The sequence below is a fragment of the Arachis duranensis genome, chromosome 1 (genome assembly GCF_000817695.3).
Source record: "Arachis duranensis cultivar V14167 chromosome 1, aradu.V14167.gnm2.J7QH, whole genome shotgun sequence".
NCBI classification, from domain to species: Eukaryota; Viridiplantae; Streptophyta; class Magnoliopsida; order Fabales; family Fabaceae; genus Arachis; species Arachis duranensis.
The window spans coordinates 96,877,382-96,890,288 of record NC_029772.3 but is presented as its reverse complement, the minus strand read 5'-3'; the positions used below and the strand labels follow the sequence as shown (position 1 = coordinate 96,890,288).

The 12,907-nt window shown below is 32.1% G+C and overlaps 1 protein-coding gene across 2 annotated transcripts; it reads left to right on the top strand.

Moving 5' to 3' along the window:
• The first annotated feature begins 5,370 nt into the window (after positions 1 to 5,370).
• Positions 5,371 to 8,551, top strand: LOC107465320 (dual specificity protein phosphatase 1). 2 transcript variants are annotated; one of them, XM_021126565.2, is made up of 6 exons: positions 5,371 to 5,585; positions 5,700 to 5,912; positions 6,070 to 6,205; positions 6,826 to 6,946; positions 7,517 to 7,662; positions 8,169 to 8,551. In XM_021126565.2, exons 2-6 carry the CDS (start codon positions 5,787 to 5,789, stop codon positions 8,177 to 8,179), a joined length of 540 nt encoding a protein of 179 aa, XP_020982224.1. In that variant the 5' UTR covers positions 5,371 to 5,585; positions 5,700 to 5,786; the 3' UTR covers positions 8,180 to 8,551. The 2 variants fall into 2 exon arrangements, with proteins under 2 accessions (XP_020982224.1, XP_052110259.1); XM_052254299.1 differs by having other exon boundaries at positions 5,372 to 5,585; positions 5,765 to 5,912.
• Positions 8,552 to 12,907: the final 4,356 nt, after the last annotated feature.

Below are 12,907 nucleotides of genomic sequence, written 5' to 3'. Positions count from 1 at the left end.
CAGCGTTCTTGCTGAATGGGGAAGGAAGAAATGGTTTTATTTAAGTGGGTGTGACTTGTGGGTTGGGCCTTGGACCCAATACGGGTTCGGTTTGGTCCGTTCGACCCAATTTTGGGTCAAATCCTTTAAAATTAGTGTCAAAATTCTTATTTTAATTAGTTCTACCTCACTAAATCATAAAATTCTATAAAATCTAGGTCTGTGTTAAATCCTTAATTTTAAGAAATTAGAATAGTGCATACGCATGATATGCAGAAATGATACATACGCATCCAGTGAGAAATGTAAAAATTTTTTAAAGTAGGAGCAAAATAATATAGTAAATAATAAAAAATATTCATTAATATATTTAGATATTTAAATATTAGAATATATTAGTTAGTCAAATTTATAATAAATAAATGTAATTAACACATCTAAAAGTATATTAATTTAAAACTATATTTTTTATTTCAATGTTTTGGTAATATTGCATGAGTAGTACATTTATTATTAATTTTAGTACTTAGTCAACCATCTAATATTCGTCAAATTATATTTTTATTGATTATTTTTTATAAGATACAAAAAGAATAATAACTCAATAGCTAAAAAATCTATAAAGAGTATAACTTGAATGAACTAATTTAAAATTTTCACTATTTTTTATTTTGGTGTCTAATTTTTCACTAAAATTATGTGAGAAATGGACAAAAAACTTGTGAAAAAATAAAATTTCAAATCAAACCATCACAATTCTCGTCATATATAGGTATAGATAAAATAATATCTTTTTTTTTCTCCTATCAAGAAAAGATTCAATTAACTTTTTGGTATTTAATTGTAAAGTTAACATTTTATAATATTATGGTAAAAAAATTCGACGAAAATAATATTAAATGTATAAACAAAATTAAATTAAACAAAACTCAAAAAAGTAAATAAATTGACAAAGCCCGGCCATTTGGACTCCACCTCAGGCCATAACCTAGAGATGAGACTCTATGGCAACATCATTCATACTGATAAAGTTATGGGGAAGGATGTACTTCTCACTCCAAGATAGGGCATTAAAGCCCTACTCATATATCCCCGAGCTCAAAGTCTTGCGTTTCTTGGGGACCGGCTCGGGATTGGAACGCGGAGGATAGGCTACTTGTTTATCCGAGGTAGAAAGAGGAGGAGTCGGCTGAGGACATAGGTCGGGCGTGATCTTTAGGGAAGTAGAGGCACCCGAGTCAGACCAAGAAGGCAAGGCTGCTTCCTCGGTCTCTTGCAGTTGAAGGTTGTGAGCGACAACGTTCTATCTCATAGTCCGTAGTATTTTCATTGCAGCCGACTGAGGAGCCATCTTTTCTGTACGACATCACAAGCAAAACAAAGTTAGACATGAAACACAAATCAACAACACCTTTAAAAATGGAAAGAAGACTACCTAGTTCAGATTGAAGTTGGTTGGAATTCCCTAAAATTCTCTTGGTATTCAGATAAGGAGCTCGGCCCAACATTCCTAGCATAGATCGACTATACTCTCCTCGAGCTCATTTAAATCTACATTGTACTTGACTATTACAGGTTTTTCCTCCCAATATAAAGAAAAAATAGGTTCATCACCCTCATCAAGGAAGAAAGGTTGGACATTCTCAACAGCCCGGATTTTGAAAAAGTAATTTTTAAAGTTATGGAAAGACTCATCATTAATAGAAAAAATCTTTCTCCTTTAGAAAGCTCGGAAGGAGACCCAACCTTGTTTTTTAGAGCTAAAAAGCTTGGTAAGGACAAAAAGATAGAAAAAGACCTTAAGATTGTGTTTGGTTATTGTCTTCAAAAAATAGAGACATAGACACAAAGACACGAAGATAGATGAACACAGGTATACACAAAATTTTTAACATGTTTGATGATGATAGTCATAATACCCAAGACACGTTTATCTAATTAAAGTCAAATTTACTCCCAAATCAGAACAACTTTAACACCACCACCACTATCATCACTAATTTCTACCACCACTATCATTACTACTTATCTTTCAATCTTATTTCAAATAAATAAAATTAACAACTCTAATTTAAATATCACTTAAACAATTCAAATTAAGAAACAAAAGAAACTAAAAGAAAGGCAGAAACAGATCTAAAATTAGGGAAGGTGAGGGTTTGTTGACGTATCGAAAAAGAAACAAATGATGGGGAAAATGATAGTGATGGCGAAGGGCGATGCGGAGGCAAATGACAGTGTTGGACGACCTTCTTCATGCTTGTGGTTACTATGGCGTTCGGCAGAGGCAACCTTCTTTGTCTTTGCGGTTATAGCAGCATCAGATCTACAATGATAGCCGACCATTCCAGTCACCAACACTATTTCTCATCACTAGACGAAGATAGAGATAAAGGAGATAGAGGAAGTGAAGGTGACATTGTCAGAGATTGTGATGCTAAAGAGTAGAGAATGAGAAAGAGAGATCTAGAGAGAGATAGAGAGAGATAGACGTCGATCTTGGGGAGGATAAACACAAAGTGCTTCAGAAGCATAACTACTTGATGGATCTGGGGTGGTGGAGGATGAAGATGAAATAGATTTGGAGAGTAGGATTTGAGATGCAGTAACAATGGAGGTTAGAGCAGGGAGAGAGGAGAAGAGAAGAGAAAAAAGAACGTTAATGTGAGTTGGGTAATTTTGAAATTTTGATCTGTGTCTCAAGTCAAATTTCTGTGTCTGTTTATTTTGTCCAGACACAAAATACATGTTCTCTGTGGGTAGTTATGAGAAACCGTGTCTCTTTTGAATTTGTGTCTTACAAAACAAATAATGCACATGTGTTGTTGTGTGTGTGTCTCTCATATACACGATAAGAGAAGGTCGGACATCAAATTTCTGACACAAGACGTGGTATATTTTCAAGAAATCCTAGGTATTAGAAGGCAATTGGATAAGAGCAACATTACAAGTCTTGAGGACATCAATCTCAAAATCAGAAAAGGGAAGGCTGACATCTATCTTGGTAAAAAAGCAATTGTAAACATAGAGAAAGTGACGCTCCAACCTATCAAGTCAGAAAAAGCAAACCCTCTCCTCATGAACAGCCAGACAATCTCATAAATTCTCTCATCCACACTATTCACACATAGCCTATGATGCCTACGAAATTGTCTAGCATATTCTCTATCAATTACAGGGATGGGAGTAAGAATAGTTATATCTACCCAAGTCAGGTCTGATGGGACCTTGAATGACATGTTGTGATTTGTGAATTACAAATTGAGACATAAAAACTATACCTACAATACAACAAAAAAAAACATCACAAAAGAACTCTAATATTAATCAAAGAAAGTCAGATTACCGTCAACAGTTTCAAAAGATACAAATTTGATCAATTTCTCATACATAAAACATCACTAGACTACCAGATACATAAATGGCACTATTTTCAAACACATAAAGTGGCACCATTTGAAGACAACACAACAAAAAACTACATCAAAGTTCATAGCGATAATTTCAAAGAAAAATGCAATTTCTTTATCACAAACAACATTTCAAAACCACCATTCGAAACAAACATGAATACTACCCAGAATGTTGAAATAAGACAAAAAACATGAAAATGATGCAGTAAAGAACCAACCTTGAAGGAGTGCAAAGAACAAAGAGCATTTCAAACGGCAATACACGATTATCCTCTACAGGAAAACGAACAAGATCTTCTAAAACCTCAAGATAAAGAAATCTTAAACTAGGAGCAAATGGCACGAAGAAAGGTTGAAGGAAGTAAACAAGAAGGGTGCAAAACGTATGAAGAAAGCAAAAAAAAGGAGAAAAATGAGGTATTTATAAGACATTAGGGGTAAAAGTGTTATTTACCCCTCATTAATAATGCGCGTAGTTACCAAGGTAACCAAAAAAAAGGCGCGTGTAATAGTTACAAAAAAATGTAACGTTTAAAAAAAAAACACGTCAAGTATCTGACCTGTTTCGAAAAGGCAGCGTACCTGATGTGAAATCCCAAGTCCTCTAAATGCCTGAGTTTGTCCTCATAAAAAGCTCGGACTCACGCAATAACGCTATTCATAAACTGACCCAAAAAGATAAGGCCAAGCCTAATAGGGTTAAAGGCCCAACCATCAAAAGTGGTCTCTTCTACTCATACTCGATCTCATAGAGGTCGGGCACGACAACGTTATCCCAAATTCTATTTATCTAGATTAGTAACTAACTTCTAAGATATCTCCCACTTCTAAATTTATTTAGAAGGGAAATCTTAACAAACTTTCCAAGATAAAGAGAAAGGTTATCCACCAATAACGGTGGAACTACTCTAAAGGTAGTTATCACCATTACTAAAAATACATTGACAATATCAGGTATATTCAAGTCTCAATCTACTAAAAACATGCTAACTTAATCATTAGAGTCTCTTGCAAGTACCACCCCCACCTCCTTACAAGGAACTCGGATGGCGGCACATCGACACCAATACAAGTCGGACGCTGTCTCAAAAGGCTTATGGACCTCACGTCTAGGCCCAAAAGCAACCTAATTTCAGGTAACCTTCGAAACTGTTTTAATTTTTTATGAAGTATTATTCGGAGTGAATCATCGGTTCTGTGCCAGACATTTGTATTATATCTTCAAGAAGAGATTTTTAGAACTCCAACTAAAACTCATGATATATTATTAATGGCAGGATAACATTGAATCATTTCTATAAACGTTAGAGATACAAATAGGACAATTTAAACGTTAGAGATACAAATAGAACTTACCCCAAATATTAAAGACAAAAATAATACTTTACTCTTTTAAAAAAAGAGTTTTAGTTTTCTGCATTTTGCATTAGTCTTTTTTTAATTTTAAGTGGACTAGTGAAATATGATTTAGCCAAGTTAAAATCGTTTATGATGTTCCCCTCTCAAATTAGTGAATTACCATAGCCGCGTGGCAAAATATTTGTACCCTTTCAGTAATTATTAAATTTTTTCTTTTGTGGTTATTTACATTAAGATGTTTTTACTTTTTACATAAAAATACTAATTAAAAAACATGGACATATATTAATTAAGTGATTTAGTTCAATATATTAAAACATGGACATTTTTTTAATTTTATTTTATTTTTTTTACCGTAAGTCTGTAAAAGAAAAGAGACATAAAGTTTAGTAAGACCCTCTAACTTTATGGCCAACCTGCCCTGTTCCTATATTTATTCGTGCATGCACACGGCCCTTTTGTTAATCGGGCTTATTAAATTTCGGCCCAATTGAAAAGGTCGTCCAATTTTAGAGTCAGACAAAAAAAATGTCAACGCAAGACCAAAAACGGGGTCAATGCAAATAAATAACCGGGGAAAAGAATTCATTCGAAGAAGCAAGTCTTTATTTGGAGTTTTGATAGGTGAGTCATTCATTCTCCGTTTTCCGATTCCTGTGGTGCGTATCAACCTTCTGGAATCTTCCACCTTTTAGCTTTTACATTACATGCTTTCGTTCCGTACAATGTGTAACGCTGCTATTGTGGGATAATCACTCGGCCTCCATTTTCTTTCTTTCTTTTTTGTTCTTTATGAAGCTGCCTACACATTGATTTTATTCGCGCATCAAATAGGTAATTTTCGGAAAATTATCCTAAATGCTTTTCAAAATTCTTGTTTCTTTACAATGTGATGTGATCGAAATCGTTCTTTCTTTATATCCGGTGTTGTATATTTTTTATGAGTAGCGTTCGCATCTTCATTTGTTTCTCGTGAGCATGTAATTGGTGACAATCTCATCCCATGTTTGCAGGTCAGAACAAATCCTCAGGGGGATGGCCACTTCTTCGGTTGTGGATGAATTTGATGAATCCATGAAGAAACAGATATCATCCCTTTTGCGGGTTATGAGTTTAGTTAAATCCTTCAAAGAGGATAACACGCCTTGCAAAATTGACGAGGTAGTATAATAGTTTTTTTTTCTTTTATTTATTTATTTATTTACTAAAGTAGCTTCCGCTAATTTAATAACTCTGCAGGTTTTTTTATTCAGTGCTATTAATCTTCCGATGCAATTGATTGAAGCATTTGTTCTGCTATAATTGTTGGTTTCTACAGGGTTTGTTTTTAGGTTCCGTTGGCACTGCAGCTAACAAGAATGCATTGAAAAGCTTGAATGTTACTCACATTCTGACTGTTGCTGGTAAACTGCCACCTACAAATCCTGGGGATTTTGTCTACAAAGTTATCAACGGTAATATACTTTTCATTTTGATACAATGAATTAAGTCTTGTTTGATTTCTATTTCCTTTTGGTCTTTAGTTTCATCATATGTTATTGTTAAATAGCTGCCTTTGACATGAATGTGGTTCTTTTTTCCCCCCTTGATTGGGCTATCTGTGGACTAGGATGAAAAAAAGGATATCTTTTGATTTTGTGGAAAAGGGGATTCATGTCTAGTACTTAAGTTTACTAAAATGGGGCTGCAATTCAACAATTTCTTTGTGTGCACTTTAAGAAAGCAGTGTCAAAAACTATTTATCCTGGACTTTATTGTTTTTCAGGTCATCAACTGTTTAGCTTCCTCTTGCTGTTAAAATATTTTGGGTTTGGACTGCTTCTAATGTATAATCCACTCCTTTATCTTGTGGAGTGTCAATAACTGTTTGACTTGCGCATGTAGTATTGTTTTCAAATAGCCATGTCTGCACAATATTAGCTATCTGTATTGTTTGTAAAAGACATTGATTCCTTCATTATGATTCTATTGATTTCACTCAAGCTGCTGAATGGACTGAGTGTGTGATGTTGTCCCTATAAGCCAGTGCTGCATCCATACTAAAGATAACTATTTTACTGGAATCTTGAGACAGTTGCTGACAGAGATGACGTTGACTTGAAACAATACTTCAATCAGTGCTTTGATTTTATTGAGGATGCCAAAATGCATGGTGGAGGTGTTTTGGTTCACTGTTTTGCAGGAAAATCAAGGAGGTATGCTTCTCTGTGCTATGTTTAGCCTTCGTCAAAGTAATATGACAATTTCTATTAAAACCCTCTACAATGAGGTTCTGAATAGCTATTGTTATCAGATGCCGGATGTCATATGGAACTCCCCCCCCAAAAAAAAACTTGTTGCATTATTCTCTTCTGGAGTCTGATTCTATCTTATCTGTTTTAAGTCTTGAAAAGTTAAATAATAAAGTGCATATGTCAAAATTATTGTCAATCTTTCCTGACATAAATTTTAAAACATGAGTTCAAGACAGGTTTCACTCTTTTGTTTGTGTGTAGTGTGCTATCATGTCCTTTAAGTCATTTGAAAGCCAAACTAGACCTGAAAATCACTGACATACATATAACGAAAACCTAGATTTGTAGCTTGAGTCTTAATTAGAACAAAGTAACTCGTCCTTTACTTGGTCTTTAACTGTTACATTTTCCATTGTTCATATTGAATCTTTTTTATAAAAATAAAAAAACTTGTCTTTTGTATTCTTCACTTAGCTTTTTCTTCATTTGATTATCTGAGAAAAAATGGATCCTAAATTTTCCACCATCCAGTGTGACTGTGGTTGTTGCGTATCTGATGAAGACTCGTGGAATGAGCTTATCAGAAGCTCTGCAGCATGTAAAGAGTAGACGACCACTGGCATCTCCAAATCCTGGATTCATCCGTCAGCTGGAAGACTTTGAAAAATCGCTTCAAGGTGTCTTTGATTTGCATTTTATTATTTGAAATTGCCATGCAATTTGGTTCATTATTCATATATTCATAAATAAAAAATCACCAAGAGGAAAGATGCATTTACTTCTTAAGTATATATTTGCTTTGATACACCTGTGATTCTGTGGCCATGAAGCATTTACAGTTGTTCAATGACACATTAAAGATAACTTAAGAATGTAACTTAGAAAATAGAAATCAATAATAGTACTTTAAAATGAAGGAGAAATATTGCATTGTTCCATTTAAAGATGATACCTCATCATAGCTTTATGTAATTTTTCTCTAAAAATTGTTCCAGAAGATTCAGTATTCAAATTGTTTCAGCCTTACATCACACTCGTTTAGTCCTTCTCTGATTGCCATTTACCTTTAAATTCCATGCCTTTCTTGTTTTGGCTGAAAATTGCGGTGTATATGAGTTGTCAAGGTAGTTGGTGTTCTCATTAGCTTTACTCCTGTGTATCTGTCGATTATATCTTTTTGCAGTTACAAATTGAAAGTGGATAGAATGAACATCGCATTGGTTGGATCCCATTTGTTTCGGGAAGACATTGAAGTGTCCTGAACTTGATGATGTGATATCTCAAGATACAGTAGAGAAGATATTTACTGTAAATAGCAATCACATGAACACAAGGCCGGGTCTAGAGAAGAGAAGTGATTCACTCTAGATTACTGGAACTACAACTTCATATTCATATTTCTATTCAGGTATGCAAGTCCCATTTGAGAAGATGGATTCTGGTTAGGTTCATCAGCCTATTCATTTTCCATGAAATCTTAGAATACAGTCTACTTTTTGCTCTTTCCATCCGTTTGCTTTGAGCTTACAAGAGAATAATACAAGTTTTCTCACTATTTCTGGTTTATATTCACAAGACGCATCTTTAGATTTCTGTGTCTTACATTAAAGTACAAAATCAGTCTCCGTTTAAATTTAAAACAAAACACACCCAAAACAGAAATAACAAACCTATTTCAAAACGAAATCAAAATTAAAATAACAAACTCAAATTAAAAATCAAATTACACCAAAAAACCTTCTTTCACATATGCACCCCTGCCTCCTAGTATTTTTCTTCTTGTTTCACTATTCCGTTACTTCCCCCACAATGATTGATCCCCTTAGAGACTGGAAATGTGATGGAGTGGTGAAACAATAAAAAAGTAATGGGGGCAGGGGGTAAAAGAAAAGATTTCTGGTGTGATTTGATTTTTTATTTGGTTTTGTTATTTTAATTTTTTTTAATTAGGTTTGTAATTTTTGTTTTCGAGTGTGTTTTGTTTTAAACGTACTAATTTTCAGCCAGGCTGATTTTGTATTTTAAATATAAAAAAGATAAAATCTAAGAGAAATTTACTTTTTGCATACATTTAAATAGTTCTAATGGTCATTGGTTGAATAAAAATTATATTTTATTAGTTAAGTTTCGTTTTTTTTTTCTTTTTTTTTTGGGTATTGAATTTTATTAGCTATCTAGTTGTATTGGTTTTGAAACATGTATGTATATAGTCGTAGCGTTTGTTTGTTGGTTGGTTATTCAATGGGGCCTAAGCCCAAAAGAGTTTATCAAAAGTAATGATCTTCTGTTCACTGTTCCGCGTGTGAATAGTAAAGACCATTTTTGTTATTTAGGTCAAGAAGTTAATAAATAATAACCATGAGCTTCAGGAAAATAAAATTTAGAAAACAGAAAGGTGTTTTTGTTTGTTGGACATGAAATGAAAACAAGTGTTAGAAAGTATTTGCTGTCTTGGCCCAGAGAACTTTTCTGAGATGAGATATTATTTTTATTGACCTGACTTGTATGATATCTTCAAGATAGAAAGTTACTCTTTAACAGAAAGTTTGAAGACATTCAAAGATTGGACATAGCATATGACTTTCAAGAACCGGACATGCTATGTGGTCCATTTTAGCTTAGGGTCCAAAATCACATATAGGGATCTCCATCAAAAAGTTTAGGTTTGGGTCCATTTTTAGGCCTCGTACAGTACAATAACATAACTGGATGCAACGTTTCACTTTACTAACGCCGGAATACTAATCCCCCTAACACGTGGATTGATGGGCACATCTATTATACTTAATTAACATTACAACATCTCAGCCTAATGGTACATCCTAGGGTGGAGAGAGAAAATGACGAAGAGATGAAGAATTTCTTTGATGCATGGCTGGATAATTATTACAAGAAATATGCCATTTTATTTTTGTTTATTTTTAAAATAAAAGTACTTCTCTATATTCGGTACATGCAAAAAAAATTTCATCATAGAATTGATCTAAAATTATAATGTTTGTAGGACCACAGAAAAAGAAAAAAATAAAATAGATTTATTGTCTCTACTGTTTGGGTGTATTTAAAATAACTAACAATTTTTTACACATTAGATGTGTTATTTTTTATGAATTATTAGATTTTATTAAATAAAAATTAAAGAATATTATAAAAATATCGATAAATTTTATAAATGTAAAATATATTTTTAATATTATTATATATAGTTTGATATATAATATTTTAAAAATGACGTGTAATCTTTTGGTTTTAAATAAATAAATACAAAACATATAAATACATAGTAAAAAAAAACATATAAATACATACACATTTTTTATTTAGTAAAATTAATTATTAAAACAATTGATTATCTTAAATGATAATGTTTCCTTGCTCAAATAGTTCACCAATATACCGCTGGAAGATAAATATAAACGGGTAATATTTTATCTACATGCATTTGTATTATTGTTTACATAATTATCAAAACAACTGATTATCATAATGATATTTTATATGCACAAAAATATCTTGCTCTTATTAAAAATTTAAAAATTAAATGTCTTCAACGTGATATGTACATCAAAAAAGAAACTCGAGTGCAAAGGTAGACAATCGTTGTTTTACTTTATAAAAAAATTATTATCTTTAATGAGTTTAATTCTCGATAAAGAACAAAAAGTGGAGCCGAAAGTCAAAGCTAGCTCTCTTTTATTGTTTTACCATAATGAAAGAAACTGTTGGGCAGCACTCTCACATATCATATCATATCATATAATTATTTTCCATCTTCTTCTCCCTTCGACCCTTACCATCATTCTTCACAATCCTTCCCTAAATTATTACACCGTATGGACCCCATTGCTTGGAAAAATGGACGCATCCACCATGTTCCTCAATCCAATACTACTCTGAGCACAAAGCAGTAGCAATCTGTGTTCTTTTCTTAGTACCCCATCCTTTTCAATATGCTCACATGTGATTATTTAATATTAACCATCACGCATAATCATTGGTTTGAGTTACTGAGACGCATGGTGTTCATGTGAAAAGAGAGCTTGGTCTATTGAGGATCTTTCAAAAGGTCAACAAAGTGCAACGCTGATAAAGATCTCGAGCTACCTTGAATTTCCCAACCCTTTTTGAAAAAATAAAAGTATCCAAAAGAGAACTGCACAATCATGCCCTAGAGCGAGATCGCACATTATTTAAGTCATTAGGAAAACAATGATATAACTTTATTAATATTTAACTAATTAACCAGTGGCCATTGAAAATATATATACTTAGTAATCAAGAAACATTCATATGAAGAGTAGTCTATTTGTTATTTTATTTGTTTGTATACTAATTCGTCTACCACTCTTTGAAGTTTTCATGCATGGTGGATAAAGTTTGATAGTATTTGTTCAATTCTAATTGGATTTATATATATCTAAATCACATCGAAAATTTATTTATGTGAAGGCAACAGCTAGTGTAATGTGCATACAAGTTTCAAGTTTGTCCGGATTTTAACCTCCATAGTCGCTAGTGTAATGTGCATACAAGTGTTTTTAAAATGGGATTGTGACTTCATGGGACCCACCAAGCATTACTTAATTAGATGGTGAGTTGAATTTCTAAAACTTTACTGGTTACCCGATTAAGCACTCCATTATGTGTGTGACCACTATCCTTGTCTTTAGCTAGAATTAGCATCTTCGATTAGGACCATGACCATCAGCTGCAACCTAACGTTGTTTCTTTATTGATAATTAACATTTGTTTAGTCACGCAAGTAATAGTAGCACTAATAATTTGTGAGCAGTGAACTTAAGTTTTGCTCATTTCTCGGCGCTGCGGTACCATTAACCTTTTTTTTTTTATTATTTGTAGTAAAATAAAAGGTATGCACTATGCATCAGAAATGATGTTTTTATTATTTTGTGTGTATTTCTTTCTAATGTAGAAATAAATTTTTTTTATCTTCTTTCATATCTTATAAACTACTTTTATTATCATAAATAAAAAAGTGTAAAAAAAATTACACAAAAAACCTTATCAAATTGCCCCGGCGAAATAATTCAATAACAACATTGTCACCCATTGCATGTTCGCCAGCAAGGCAACAACCCCCAATAGAGAATAATACATATATGCATTTTTTTGCGTACCTTTATATATATGATTTTCTTTTTTGTTATTTTAAGCATTCAATCTGTATATAAGGTTAAATTTAAAAGGGTATTTTTTTTATTAAAAAGGAGGCATTCTTTATTAGAAACTTATTAACAATGTGAAATGTCATGTGTTCTACATTTTACATTTTCTATTTTTTATGGAAGTTCTAGATAGGCAGAGAAATCCAAAATTTTGGAAAGTAGAGTAATACATACTATATAGTTTCTTCTTAAAAGAACTTCACAAAACATAAACTCTCACTTTAAACATTTATTTAAAATATAAATTAAATTTTGATAGATTGTCCGTATAAAGTAATCTTATATTTGTATTCAATCATATAATGTCACATTATTAGAAATAATTATTATTTTGTTCACATAAATAATCATTCAAAAAAATAAATATAATAGTATAAATGTTTAATATATTTTACATTATCAAAACATCAAATATATTTTTGTTAATGTTTATTTAAAATTGAACATCCGATGCCTAACATTTGTAGAACTATGGTCACCCACTAATATAAAAGAAATTAATGCTAACCTAAAGTTAAATAAACTTAACTCTATTTTAGAATTTAATCTTAAATATGAAGATCATCTTATATTTATAAGGATTTTATTTAATAAATATCTTTTTTACGAATATAAAACCAAAAATTTTGTATATAAAAAAAAACTTTTAATGCATTAAATATCATTAAACAGTTGAAAACCCTATATAATGTTTTTGAACAAATAAAAAAAAGAAAACTTATTTGTAAAAGGCTTG

Excerpts from the sequence above, each read along its gene's own strand:
- LOC107465320 (XM_021126565.2), top strand. The coding sequence starts at position 5,787 with ATGGCCACTTCTTCGGTTGTGGATGAATTTGATGAATCCATGAAGAAA. Across the intron at positions 5,913-6,069 it reads CGCCTTGCAAAATTGACGAG|GGTTTGTTTTTAGGTTCCGT; the intron begins GTAGTATAATAG and ends TGGTTTCTACAG. Across the intron at positions 6,206-6,825 it reads TGTCTACAAAGTTATCAACG|TTGCTGACAGAGATGACGTT; the intron begins GTAATATACTTT and ends ATCTTGAGACAG.